We start from the raw sequence: 14,106 nt of genomic DNA on the forward strand, positions 1-14,106 counted from the left end.
TTTCTGATCATGAATAAATCTCACCATCTCTTCATATGCTTACAGGCTTGCTGAGGTGTCTGTTCCTTAAATGCCTGCCCAAGGCTTTGGAGTCTGACTTTAGGCGTCTGGGGGCAGCTGAGCAGGCTCCGGAGTCCCGAGGGTGGAGCCTGCGGGAGGCCTTACACGAAGGTCACGGGCCGAGGAGGCTGGGACAGCTCCGGGGGGAGACACGCCCACCGGGGACCTGCAGAGCCCGGAGTGGCCCCGACCCGACCCGCCGGCCTCGGGGGTGAAAGGCGCGGAGCCGTGGGCAGGCACCTGCAGCCTGGTCGGGGACTGGAGGGAGGCCGCAGCAGCTGCGCCCACATCGTGCTCCAGGGCCCAGGCGGGACCGAAGGGTCTGGAGCAGCGGCTGCCGCGCGCACCCCGGCGCTCCCGGTAGCCCCCGCGCCCAGACCCCGGCTCAGCGCCCCCTCCCCTCGGTTCGCGGCGCCGCGCCCAGGCGGACAGAAGCGCGTCCCCGGGCTGCTGAGCGGCGGCATGGAGGAGGCCCTGGCGTGGGAGACCGACGGCCGTGAGTCCGCCGCGCCGCGGGGCCTGGGGCGGGCGTGGGCAGAGCCCCGAGGATTCCCGCACTCCTGCCGGGGCGACCAAGCCTGAGACTGGCGCTGTCCGCGCGGCCACCTCGGTCGTGGGCTGCTTTGTGGCGTCCAGAGGAACGCGCGCCGGGCCAGGGGGGACTTTGGCCGCGCTTCCGTGACTCGGCGGCGCCACGGGTCCGGGAAGCAGGGAGCTGCCGCCGCGGAGACATTAGCTAGATGTTGATGCGAATAAGAGGGTTATGCGATCCTGTATTGGGTACTTAATTTGTGTGCCAGGCTGAGCCAGGACAGGAATGTTAGTTGATCTTCACAGACGCCCTGTGGGTAGGATCTATTGTTACCGCCATTTTGCAGAAGAGAAAGCTGAGGCACAGGATGGTTAAATAAGTTACCCAAGGTCACACGCCTTTAAGTGGTAGAAATGCTGAAGGCCCCCGCTCTCCCAGAATGTTGAGGTTGGGTGGGGAATGAAGACTATACCGGATGGGGAAACTGAAACCCAGAGGAGAGGAACTGGGGTGTGCCGCAGGTGGGATGAGCACACGGCCGAGCATTCCTCATGGAGTGTGCTCAGGGCCAGGGCCTCGTGTGGGCATCAGCCAACCTGATAGGTTTTCGCTGCACTCCCTGGGAGAGGGGAGAGAAGGATTGTGCCAGTGCCCTCACTGGGATGAGTGGGGGGCGGTGAGGGGCTCTAATAAGGTGCTGTTTCAAAGGGTGCAGGGTTCTGCCTGGGTCAGAGGATCTCTTGAGCGCCTTAAAGAATGTGCAGCAATGGAGCATTGGGGTGTGTGGGAGGGAATTCTGGGCAGAGGAGGCAGCATGGGGAAGGTTTCCAAGGCTAGGGTACAGTGTGTATTTGTGGACAGAAAGAGGATGCATGGGTTGAGGTGGATGGAAGAGATGAAATTGGGCTTGATTTCACTGGTGCCTTGCAGGGTCTGCTTGCTCCCACTCACACTGGTGCCTGTTTGCCTACACAAACCAGGCCACTTCTAGGCTTCAGCTGAGAGAAAGGGAGTCAGAGCTGGAAGGGATCGCTACAGATAACTTTCTTCACCCCCCTGCTTTTTAGAACCGAAGAAACTGAGGCCTCCAAGGGGTACATGGCTAGCCGGGGATCCTGCTGCTAGAAAGTGGCAGAGTGGGTACCAGAACCCCAGCTTCTCTAAGCTCCCCTGAAGTGCCAGCTCTTTTTCCTGAGCCTGGATCTTGGTGTCATTCAGCCAAGAGGTTAAGGAAACAAAAGCTTGGGACTCAGTGGTTCCTGGAGATGTTTGAGATCCGAGAAGAGTTCTTCCAGAACAGCCCTCTCCTCACCTACAGGAAAGGCACCCCCTTTGGAGATTGGAAAGGGTGGAACTAGCAGTGGAGACCGCACTTGGAAGGTGGTGTTTCCCCCTCCCCCCGTGCAATATTGACCTGAAGCTGCCTCCCCCTCAGTGCCTCTTTCCTGCCATTTGCCTGAGCTTGTGGTTTGATTTTCCAGGGACTAATGAGTCTTAATTCGGACAGCATCTTATAGTTCAAAGGCCCCTGAAGAGATTTAATGATTTGTATATCACTTGTTCATTCAACAAATGTGTGCCAGGGCCTGAATTTGGGGATACAGCAGTTAACAAATCAGACAAAAATCTCCCCTGTCATGGGCTTCTAATGGGGGAAGCAGAACAATGAACCTAATAAATATGTAAGTATAGCATATGTCTGTGGTGAGGGGCGCTATGGAGCAAAACAATGCAAGGAGGTGGATAGGGAGGGTGCTGTCCTTGGTTGGTATTTCACGGGCTTAGAGGGCCCTGAGTGAAGGAGACCCCACCTGGAGGGGCACCAGAATTTATTACCCTTTGCCTTATAGGAATAATAGTGATGATGATGCTGGCACTATTTGCTAGATACCATGCTAGGGGCTTTTCATATCTTATATCTAATTATTACTGTAACCCTACAGGGCGGCTCACGTTCCCCATTTTGCAGATGAGGGAACTGAAGCACAGGATAATTAAGTCAAGTGGCCTGGAGTCCTGGAAGTGACTCGCCAGAGTTGAACCCAGGGCCATGTGATTGCCCTGGGGCAGCAGCTCCGAGGTCCCTAGGTTGTATCTATAAGGCCCTGGAAAGCCCAGGACCCTCTTCTATATCTGGAAAGTAAACGGATGGCAGGCCTGTCTGTCACCTGAACTCATCCTAGCGTTCCCTGCCCAAACACTGGCCACCTGTCCCTGGATATACAAAGGGGCTGGATCTGGACATTCACATTGGACCAAACACACAGGATGTGGGTTTGGCAGCAATTAGACCACAGATTATCTGCCCTGTAATGACCATGCAAAGGGCCAGCAAATACTCGTGCCTTGTGCTAGTGTGTCTAAACCTTTCTGGGGGAGGGATGGGTATCTATTAGTCTGATATGTGTCACTCATGGAAGCAGAGTTTTATGGATCCCTCCCTAGGTCCAGCTTTGGGCCTGCTGTGAGGTGTGGGTGGATCAACAAAGGTCAGGTGTAGCCAGGGCCCCCAGGGAGCTTGCGGTTCAGCCAAGGACACCAGACATCCTCACAAGCCAAGTGCAGTCAGGATGACAGCAGCGTGGGGGTCTGGTGAGATGAGCCCTGGACCACGTCACCGGGCCTGGGTCCTCCTGGCAGGCCTCAGAGCTCCCTCTAGTCTGAGATAATGATGCAGTGTTGAGGCAAGAGGAGCCCTGAGAGAAGGAAAATCAGGGTGGGCCCCACAGCTGGGAGGTGACAGCTGGTTAGGATTGGGGTTGAAGGGAGAAGAGATGGAGGGACAAGGACAAAGAAGCCAGGTGAATGTGCCTCTGGCCTTGGCTGAGCCTGATGAATTAGGTGGCTCAGTAACTCCTGGCTGCCTTCTTCACTGGACAAAGCCATGGGAAAGGTAGTTATCAACTCCAGTGGGAATGAATTCCATCCCTTCCTCAAGAGCTGCTCTTGGGGTCATGAAAAACTGGATGATGGGGGACCTCTGAGGGCCATGACGGGCACACATCTGGCTCCCGTGGACAGTCTTGCCCATGCTGTCCCATCTTTAGGGTTTTGCTAAGGCCTGGTCGTGTGGACTAGTGGTGAGTTAGTGAAGAAAAGCAGCTTGTCTGGGGAAGTTCCCAACCTCCAAAGGGAGGAGAGGCATCTCCACGACCAGTCCGAGCTGGAAGAGTTCCTTCCTGCGAGACATTCAGGGCAGGGAGGAGCTGTTCACCTCTCCTCCTCATGCAGTGTGAGGGCCCTCTCCCTCATCCAGCATCCCCTTTTCTGCCCTTAGTGCTTCCCCTGGAGAGGCAGCTCCATGAGGCCGCCCGACGGAACAACATCGGGAGGATGAAGGAACTGATCGAGAGGAGAGTCAACGTCAGGGCCAGAAACCACGTTCGTCAAGGGGCTCTTCCAAATCGGGAGGCTTGCAGGCTTGGATAGGGATGGTGCCAGCCACGGTGACACCCACACATGGGAGGGACAGTTCATGGAGCCCAGGGCAGGAGCATTTGCATGTGTTCACTTGGGGGAGGCTTAGATTGTCCACGTTGTCTCAAGGTCTCTGTGGTCTTGTCCGAGGTCAGGGTTGGAATTCCCAGCCAGGCTTGGGCAATTTGAGAGCTCATACTCTTCACTCCTGTCACGCATCTGAAAGGCACACCCAAGGAACAAAGGTTAGAGTCAGGAGGGCAGGGGGTCGAAGGCCAGGAGTCAGAGGCTGACAGATGGACAGAGAGGAACAGAAGCCTGGAGGGACAAAGACCGAGTGGTGCTTGTGGTCAGAAGTCCAGGGGTTGGAGACCATGAGAGGCCAGAACAAGAGAGGCTGAGCATGCATGAGGAAGCAATTTAGCTTAGTTTTCTGATCGCCCACTGAGTGTGTAAAACTGTTGTGGGCCTAGGCAAGTCTCCGGGGACTCAAAGACCAGGCAGGGAGACAGACCTAGCTCATCGATCAGGCCTCAAAAAAAGCCACAGATGGGGTGGTCCATAGCCCTGCTGGAGGAGACAGAGAGAAAAGCCATTCCCTCTAATGGGGGACACTGGCGATAGGCCTGGGTACCATGCAGGGTAGCTTCTCTCTACCTTGGGGCTTCTGGCTGCCAGGCTTGTCTTAGAGGAGATGCCAGCCTGGATGGGAGGTCAGTGGAGGCTGAAGGGGTTGGATGTAGGATTCCTGACTGTTGCAGAGGCTGCTCTGTCTGGGATGACATGACAGGTCTGTGACTTGCGTCTTCCGAGCCTGTCTGGGGCTCAGTGATAGTAACAGGAATTCTCAGGTGTGTCTGGTGCAGCTTGGTTTTCAGAGCACTCCTCCACCTGCTTCCTGCTGGTCCTCCCTCACCCCTGGAGAGGTGAGGGAGACAGGAAATGTCGATCCTATTTATAGATCCAGATAGGCACAGATGGGGATAGCAAGTCACCTTAGGTCACACAGCATTTTATTCATAACTGAAGCCTCAGTCTCCACTGGACAAACACTTGCAAGGAAGCAGGGACTTAAAGAATGTAGTAGGATACTAATGCCAGATTCTGTCATTTACTCATCTCATTCATTCATTCATTCATTCAGTATTTCTAAGGGGCTTCCCCTTTGCCAGCACTGTGCTAGGTGCTGGGGACAGAGCAGAGCCCATGGCAGATATGGTCCCTACACTCTGGAGCTGATTGTCTGGTTAGGGAGAAGACAAACAGAGTGTCTCACAAACAGTTCATTCCCACTGTGATAAGCTGAGAGCATGTGGAGGTCAGAGGGGGCCCGTCCTCCCTGCAGCAGTCAGGGAAGGCTTCTCGAGGAAGTGGCATTTTTGTCAGGTGAAGACAGGCAGAGGGGACAGTAGGGGCAGAAATTCCAAGGAAGAAAGACCACACAGAAAATTAGCGTTCCCTTTCGTTGTCCCCTGGGAAGCTAAAAACTATGGTTCATGGGTCAGAGGAGGCAGGATTCCCCCAGGCCTGCTCAGATGTGTGGAGGCCAAAGACCATGATGAACTTCCAGGGTGGTCCGACGACGGGGTGAGGGATCGGCCCCTTCAGCCCGTTCTGAAGGAAGGAGGGGACAGAACCCAGGCAGTCAGGGACCCTCAAGGACTAGGACAGTAGTCCTCTGACAGGTGGCTGTCCAGCAGGAACAAAGACAGGGCGAGGGGGAGTAGTCTGGCATTTCTGAGTCTTGGTGGCCAGGGCCCAGGGTGAGGAGTTTGTCCCAAGAGCAGTGGGAAGCTGTGAAGTTTTAGGTGGGGGACAGATGGGTCTAGTCATGGTGTTTGACTACGTTCGTTTCAGCTGCTGCCTTGTGGAGGAGGAGGAGGGGGCCTGAGTGGGGCTCGGGTCCCGCCCGCTTGTCACCACCAGACCAGCTGTCCTGCGGCTGGGGAGATGGGGAGGGGGTGAGGGGAGGTGGGCCAGGCAGGCAGCTGGCGCCCCAAGCCCTTCTCTCCCTCCCGGCAGGTGGGCAGGGTGGCCCTGCACTGGGCTGCAGGCGCCGGGCACGAGCCAGCTGTCCGGCTGCTGCTGGAGCACGAGGTTGCTGTGGACGATGAGGATGCGGTATGGGGCCGCTCTTACAGGCGCCCTGTGCCTGTGTGCATGTCTGTCTGTCTGTCTGTCCCGGGGGGGGGGAGGAGCCCCAGAGCTCTCTCTGGGTCTGAGTCCGCTGTCCTTGTGGAGGTGGCCCTGACATGCAAACACAGGGTGCAGGGTGGACAGGGAATCCATCTTCAGGGGCCAGTGCCACTGTACTGATCCCAGTTTTCCCTTGTACAGCCGTAAAATCTCTCCATTTTCAAGAGTTATTTTAGTTCTCAGAGAGCCTTTTCAGTCCCTCATGATACCATATGAACAGGGAGAGATATGGGCTGTAGAACAGATAATTGGATGGATTGATAAAGGACTTATTAATAAAATCATCAGGAGGTAGGTCTCTCATGATATGACACAAGGCTCTGCCCTCGCTAACATTTTAACCAGAGACGTGAGTGAAGGCTAACAGTCTGGGGCTCCTGGGTGGCGCAGTAAGGTAAGCAACCAACTCTTGGTTTCCGCTCAGGTCTGATCTCAGGGTGGTGAGATCGCCCCGGGTCGGACCCTGCAGCGGGCTGTGCTCAACAGGGAGTCAGCTTAGGACTCTTTCTCCCTCTGTCTTTTCTGCCTGTGTGCGTGCTCTCTCTCTCAAATAAATAGATAAATCTTAAAAAAAAAAAAAAAAGACTAACAGTCTTACTTAACAAATTGGCAGGCAACACGTTGCTGAGAGAGAGCGCTGAAGAATAACAGGGTCTACAAAATCATTTCTATAGGTTTGGCAAAGAACTGGGTCTACCAATGACATTTGACAGGGGTACATTTAAGAGTCTAAATTTAAAAAATTTTAAAGAATTACGAACTTCCCTGCAGAGATATACCTTTCACAGAAATACCGTTCTTTGCCCTGGCCTCTCTCTGCTCCCAGGCCCCAGCATGAAGGGGAGCTTGATGACAAGCTGGGGCTGGGCGTGGGGCAGCAACACCTACCTCCCCACTCCCGCCCTATCTCTCTGCATTTGCTTAGGCCTCATTTAGAGGGGACTCTGGAAGGAGAATGTCTGGGATCCTTAGCCTGAGTTTCCTGATAAAATACTGGAACCTCATGCAACAGGCCTTTGCCCACAAAGACCCCCCACTATCACCACTGTGCTCTTGTTATTTCTTCCTTGAGGGAATCGGTGAGAAAAGAAGATATGAGGGAGGATAGTAAGAGACAGTGCTTTTATAAATCTTCTGTTTCCTTTGCAAATAGTAATATATTTTGAAAAATAAGAAAGCTGATGGGCATGCCTACTTTAGTTAGTAGAAGGGTGGGGGGAGACAAGAGAGGGAGATCCTGCTGTTGGGGGGAAGCTCTCGAGAGATATGCCATAGGGCTCTGTCCTGGACAGTTCTTGGAACTAGGATGCAGAAATATCCCTGGGGGGGCGCCTGGGTGGCTCAGTTGGTTAAGCGACTGCCTTCGGCTCAGGTCATGATCCTGGAGTCCCAGGATCGAGTCCCGCATCGGGCTCCCTGCTCGGCAGGGAGTCTGCTTCTCCCTCTGCCCCTCCCCCCTCTCATGTGCTCTCTCTGAAATAAATAAATAAAATCTTTAAAAAAAAAAAAAAAGAAAAAAAGAAATATCCCTGGGGTTCCCACTGGCAGGAGGCTCTGGCTCCCCCAGCCCTGAGCCTTGACCCTTTTCATTCCCAGGCTTCTATGGGCTTCTCCCCATGGACTCTGCCCTGTGTGTGTTCATTCTCTCCCTCAGCCAGCCAGGCCACAGTCACTGAGATTCTACCCAGTGCGGGGTCATAGGCAGAACCCCATGAAGGCACAGGTTGGTGAAGGGGCTCTCTTGATCCCTCAGTACTTCACAGATGTTGAGGAAGAGCATCCTGGGCCATCATCGGAAAAGGGCCCAGACATATTCTCAGTTGCTGCAAAGCGCCGGTGGGGTGGAAGGTACAGGGAGGCAGATTTCAGTGCAGAGGAAGGAGGGACTTTCCAACAGTGAGCAGTGGTTGTTAGTGCAGTGCATGTCTTGTGAGGGGTGAGGTGTCTGTAGGCTTAAGCCATCTGCCTGGAGGCTGTCCTGTAGGATAGTCAAACAGTGGGCTCCCAAACACCAGTCCAGGATGAGGTCTTCACCAGCCATAGCAAATCAGAAAATAAGAACAATGTAGTGTGTTTTTCATGAAGCTGTATTTGGAAAGAGCATATTCTGTGATTAGTTCCTCCCAAATTTTTTATGTTAAAATGTTTCTTCTTTATTAAGTGATGGGGAGAATAGATGGTAGCTGTTTTATATATATATATATATATATTTATTTATTTATTGACAGCACCAGCGGGGGAGGGGCAGAGGGAGAGGGAGAGAGAGAAGCCCAAGCAGGCTCCACGCCCAGCACAGAGCCTGATGTGGGGCCAGTCTCATGACCCAGGAGATCATGACCTGAGCAGAAATCAAGACTTGGATGCTCAACTGGCTGAGCCACCCAGGCGCCCCTATTTTTAAATTTTATTTAGCAAAAACAAAAGTTTGCAATAGTGTCTCAGCCTCTATTTAAAAAAAAAAAATGCCGTGGAGGGGTGCTTGGGTGGCTCAGTCTGTGAAGCGTCTGCCTTCGGCTCACGTCATGATCCCAGGGTCCTGGGATTGAGCTCTGTGGGGAGTCTGCTTCTTCCTCTGCCCCTGCCCCTTCCCCCCACTCGTGCTCTCTCTCAAATAAATAAAAATGTCTTTTTTTTTTTTTAAGATTCTGTTTATTTATTTGTCAGAGAGAGAGAGTGCATAAGCAGGGGTAGGGGTGGGGGAGGGAGCAGAGGGAGAAGCAGGCTCTGCACTGAGCAAAGAGCCGTATGTGGGACTTGATCCCAGGACCTGAGCTGAGGGCAGACGCTTAACTGACTGAGCCACCCAGGCATCCCAATAAATAAAATATTTTTTTAAAAATTTAAAAAATAAAAAATAAAAAAATGCCATGGTTTTGACATTCCTTAACCTTGGTGCTCCCTGGCCTGGGTGGCACTTATGGTCCCTTATGGTTGTATCATTTTCAGTGCAGACATGGGCCCAGGTGGCACAGCCACACCTGCTCACATTCACCTCCCCTCCTCCCCGTGTCCTCTCCCCCAGTTTGGGATGAACGCGCTTCTCCTGTCTGCCTGGTTCGGCCACTTACGGATCCTCCAGATTCTGGTCAACTCTGGGGCCAAGATCCACTGTGAGAACAAGGTAAGGCCTCAGCTGGCAGCCCCCTTGCTCCCCAAGCCCCTGCCCTCTCTGTTTCCTTGGCCCTGCTGCACTGGTGTGCCCCCACCTCTGCCATCTACCCCCAGCTCTGCCCCGTCTTACTCCCCACGTGGCTCTGCCGTCCCAGCTTGCCTTGCCTTCTGAGAACGCTCCAGAAGCCCCAGCTGAACTCAGCCCTGTGAAGTTGGGATGCTAGCTGTTTCCACTGGGGCCGGGAGAAGTGCTGGGGTGCCTCTCCCTTCGGCATTAAAAGCCTCTTTCTTTTGGTGCCCCTGACCCTTTACCACTCTGTCATGTTGGGACAGTCGCTAGCCCTCTGGGCAGCCTCCTTATTCACACAAGAGGAATCAAAGTAACACCCCAGAAGGTGGTTAGACGATTTAAGGAGACAGAGGCTGGGGCCTCCTCCCACCTCCCCCTCGGCCCTGCCTCCCTTGTGGTGCAGTGGGGTGGAAGGAGCAAAGTTCTGGTCCTGGGACCTTGGGCAAATTACTTAAGCATCCTGAGCCTCAGTTTTCACCTTGGAAAATGGGGATGCTAGTACTCACCTCTGAGCTGAGGGAGCAGCTCAGTGCTGTCTATAAAGTATCTGGCTCAGTGCCTGGCACGTTAGGGAGCCTGGCGCTCCCTCACTGCTCATTGGGGTGCTCTGTGGTATGAGGGAGGAAGCACCAGTGAGTCAGAGTGCTGGGCTTCTCTGCACTGGTGGCTTACCTTTTCGGGGGTCAGCGCCCTTCACTGACTCCTATCAGGGGGCATAGGACACTATGCAATGACAAAACAAAAACAATTTAATTAATTAAGTAAGTAAACTCTGTGCCCAACGTGGGGCTCCAACTCATGACCCCAAGATCAAGAGTCACATGCTCTACCAACTGAGCCAGCCAGGAGCCCCCAAAATGCAAATAGTTTAGTAGTGAGTTTGATGTCCTTTATTCAAAAGAAAACCTTTCCTGGATTGAGGGACTACAGCCCTTCAAAGTAGTTGAGCACTCTTCTGGAGGGATTTGGGGCAAGAGCAAATTTTGTAGAGCCCCCCAAAGCAACAACAGAAATGGCAGGATTGGCTGCTAGGGAGGGGGATTTCCTTGTAAGGCTAGCGGGTCCTGTTTTCTAGGGTAGGGGGAGTTAGTACGGCTGAGTGTATGTTAGGTTGTCATTGGCGTATGTTAGGTTTCCTGTAAGTGCAGGCTGAGGTAGGTTTATACATATATATATATATATATATACACACACACATATACATATATGTATATATATGTATTTATTTGAGAGAAAGAGAGAACATGAGCAGGGGAGAGGAGCAGAGGGAGAGGGAAAAGTTGAGCTGAGCAGGGAGCCCGAAGCAGGGCTCGATCCCAGGACCCTGAGATCATGACCTGAGCTGAAGGCAGATGCTTAACTGACTGAGCCCCCCAGGTGCCCCAGAGGTAGGATTAGATTTGTGACCTGGGCCAGGTCACTGGGGCAGCCTCTATTTTGTAGGTCTCAATGTAAGAATTAACTTTATCAATACCAATATGGCCTGTCACTGGTGATGTTACCTTGATCCAGTTCTGACACCAATTCTAATGTGTGTGTTTTTTCCATATCACAAGCAATTAGTTCAATTCTCCATGGACACTGACTGGGTATCCCACAAATTTAACCCAATTCCAACACTATCTGCCTGGAGATATCATCAGATTCCACTGGTTAAGGACTCAGTCCCACAAGACCACCCCCATTTCAGAAGCCAATCCCAAGTCCACGCTATCACCTGGGCTTCCGACCGACTGGCTATAAATCAGAGGTTCCCACGACCTCCTTCTTAAGGTTGGTTAATTTGCTAGAGGGGCTCACAGAACTCAGGAAACCAGTTTACTCACTAGATCACAAATTTATTCCAAAGGATATTAAAGGACACAAATTAATAGCCAGATGAAGAGACACAGAGGGTGAGGTCCCCAACAAAGGAACTTTTGTCCTTGTGGAGCGTGGGACCCGGCACGTGGATGCATTCTTGTTCACCAACCTGCAAGTTCTCCCAATGCTGTCCTTTTGCATTTTTATGGAGGCTTCATTTCATAGACTTGATAGATTAAATCCTTGGTCATTGGTGATTGACTCAACCTCCAGCCTCTCTCCCCTCCCTGGAGGTCAGGGGGTGGGACTGAAAGTTCTAACCCTCTAATTGAGTTGGTTTCCCCGGCAACCAGCCCCCATCTTCAGGTTACCTTGGGCTTCCCTTGTCACCAAATTAACATAACAATAGACCTTAATCACTCTGTACACTTAGAAAATACCAAGGGTTTTAGGACCTCTGTTAACAGAAATAGGATGAAGACCAAATACATATTTCTTACTATAAACCATAATTTCACACTTAATCACGTGGGTAAAGTGGTGTCGGCCAGGTTTCTCCACTGGAATGTTAGCATTTTTCCCCTTTCCATACTCTATTGTTAGAAACTCTTTGTAGTTTTAATTTGCATTTCAATAATGACTAATGATGTTAGGTATCTTTTTATGTGCTTATTTGCCATCCATATACCTTCCTTGTGTCCAAATGATTTTTTAATTGAGTTGTTTAATAGCTCATTAATGAGCTTTTAGAGTTCTTTATAAATTTTGGAAGCATTTCAAAATAAATTACAGACATCACTATACTTCCCTCTAAATACTTCAGCATGCATAATATTAACTAGAATTCAATTTCTTTATCTAAAATGAAATACAAAAATCTTAAGTTTATATTCACTGAGATTTGACAAATTTTACTCCAGTGTAATCCAAACTACTGTCAAGATGTACAACATCATTCAATATATTGATTTTTATGACCCATCGATGGTTGCAATCTATTTGAAAAACAAGACTCCAAACACTCCAGCTATAATGCAAGGCCTTGGTAGAAGCTCTGGGCTATAAACATAGGATTTGCAAACGTCCCTCACTTAAATATTGCTTCTGGGGCCAAGAGACCTTCTTCCAGCCTACGCCTCTTCCCACCCTGGCCACTTCCCCTCTGTTAAAGAACAAAATTCAAGTGAGTAAATTTAAAGATCTAATTGGCTTTATTCAATGATTCATGAATTGGGCAGCATCCCATCTAGCAAATAGAAAGGAGCTCTGGGGAGCTGTACAAAATGAAAGACTTTTATAGGCAAAAGACAGTGGGGCAAGGAAGTTATTCTAGCAAAGAGTGGATTGTTTTAGGCAAGATCACCTTCCTTTGGGGGCCAGTGGGGGTGTCTGTCAGGTGGATTTCCTCCCTCGTGTTGACCAGGAAATTCCAGACTGACTGGTTAAGATTACTTATCTGGGAGAGGCTGAAGTTGCAGTTGGGTTAGATATTAAGTCTCGGTTTGGTGATGTGGGTGGGCCTTAGCACAAGTGACTCCATTGTGAGTCTACTTTCTCCTTTTTTAACACCTCGTCTCTGTAGATTCCATCAGCTCTCAGCCCTCCCTGGAAGGTTAGGAGGTGACCTCCTAGAGACAGATCCTGGGCACTTAGTCACCTCTTTTCTCATTTGGGGCCGTATCAAGGCGAGCAGATGTTGTAACCTTGTAATAATGTCCTGTGAGGGGTATTCTGGGGACTGTTAGTGCTATACAACCTCACCTTACATCCTGAGTTATTTTTCAGCGTATAAAAAGACTTCCTGTAGGTGATGCCCCCTCAGCCACCAACTGAGGTAGTCAGGGGTTATCCTGGTTTGACCTAGGAGAAAATGGAGGCTCATGAAGGTACACATAACTTGGTCAAGACCACACTGCATTGCTGATCAATGCTGGAGCTGGGATTTGAACTCTGGCATCCTGACTCCCACCAGCCCCTCTGAGGCTGAGTGGGGCACCCGTGGGTGGCTCAGGGGTCCATCCCCATTTACATACTGTGTTGTTTCCGTGGGAAAGCTGTGTTCTGGATTGCAAACACTCACCGTTTGGGAGACAGCCAGGGTGTGAGAAGGGCCCCCCTTCATAGACTGTAGGGACCACCCTGGTCTACTACCTCGTTTCCAGGACGGCCTGACCTTACTACACTGTGCAGCCCAAAAAGGCCACATGCCGGTGCTGGCGTTCATAATGGAGGACCTGGAGGATGTGCCCCTGGACCATGCTGACAAGGTGAGAGTGGCCTCGAGGCTGCTTGTCCTTCCCATTGGGTTTGGGGCTCCTGGGGCCACTCTTGCCCATTCCTTGAGTGCATCCTTTGAGCTGTGAGTAGTGCAGACTGGACCCCACCTCAGGGAACTGCTGGCCTAGAAAGGGTGTTAGAGCACAAATGAGCGGGACATAGGAGGAAAATGGTCAGTTCCCTCAGAGAGGTTCTGATGAGGACTAACTAGATAGGTTAGAGACGGGAGCTATTGCTTTCTGCTTCCTGGATGAGGTGGCATTTAGTGAGTGACCTGGATTTTGTTGGTAAGATTGGAAAGCAGGGAGATTTTGTAAATAGAGAGAAGAGCATTGTCAGAGCTTTAGAGGTGAAAAGGGCCCTTTGCATGTGAGTTCAGATGGACTGGAATGTTGGGAGTGAGAGCCAGGGCCGTGTTGGGAGCCCCTCATGGAAATCTCCATTGACCTCAAGCCTCAGGAATCTGTCCTTTATTCAGTAGACAGCAGGGAGCCACAGAAGGATTTCAGTGGGGGAGGAACCCACCCCGTGGGTCTTGTTGGAAAGTTGGGTCTAGGCTTTCCAGGTAAGGTAGTAGGACGAGGGGAAGGGAGAGTTACTGGGGCAGGAGAGTCCCCTGCAAGCCCTGAGTGGTTGGCTA

General features: G+C 51.6%; 1 protein-coding gene across 5 annotated transcripts in view; it reads left to right on the plus strand.

The window, feature by feature from the left end:
• The first annotated feature begins 252 nt into the window (after nucleotides 1-252).
• The window catches only part of ANKDD1A (ankyrin repeat and death domain containing 1A), a 43,683-nt gene continuing 29,829 nt past the window's right edge, over nucleotides 253-14,106 (plus strand). Inside the window, exons 1-5 of one of the 5 annotated variants that reach the window (XM_081831247.1) lie at nucleotides 253-556; nucleotides 3,870-3,973; nucleotides 6,032-6,130; nucleotides 9,228-9,326; nucleotides 13,352-13,456. In XM_081831247.1, coding sequence (XP_081687373.1) covers nucleotides 523-556; nucleotides 3,870-3,973; nucleotides 6,032-6,130; nucleotides 9,228-9,326; nucleotides 13,352-13,456 — 441 coding nt within the window. In that variant the 5' untranslated portion in view covers nucleotides 253-522. The remainder of the gene's footprint in view (nucleotides 557-3,869; nucleotides 3,974-6,031; nucleotides 6,131-9,227; nucleotides 9,327-13,351; nucleotides 13,457-14,106) is intronic. The other 4 variants (XM_081831246.1, XM_031029772.2, XM_031029770.2 and 1 more) reach the window with 4 other exon arrangements.

Source organism: Leptonychotes weddellii, chromosome 9, assembly GCF_054177405.1.
Source record: "Leptonychotes weddellii isolate Sample4059 chromosome 9, ASM5417740v2, whole genome shotgun sequence".
Lineage (NCBI taxonomy): Eukaryota > Metazoa > Chordata > Mammalia > Carnivora > Phocidae > Leptonychotes > Leptonychotes weddellii.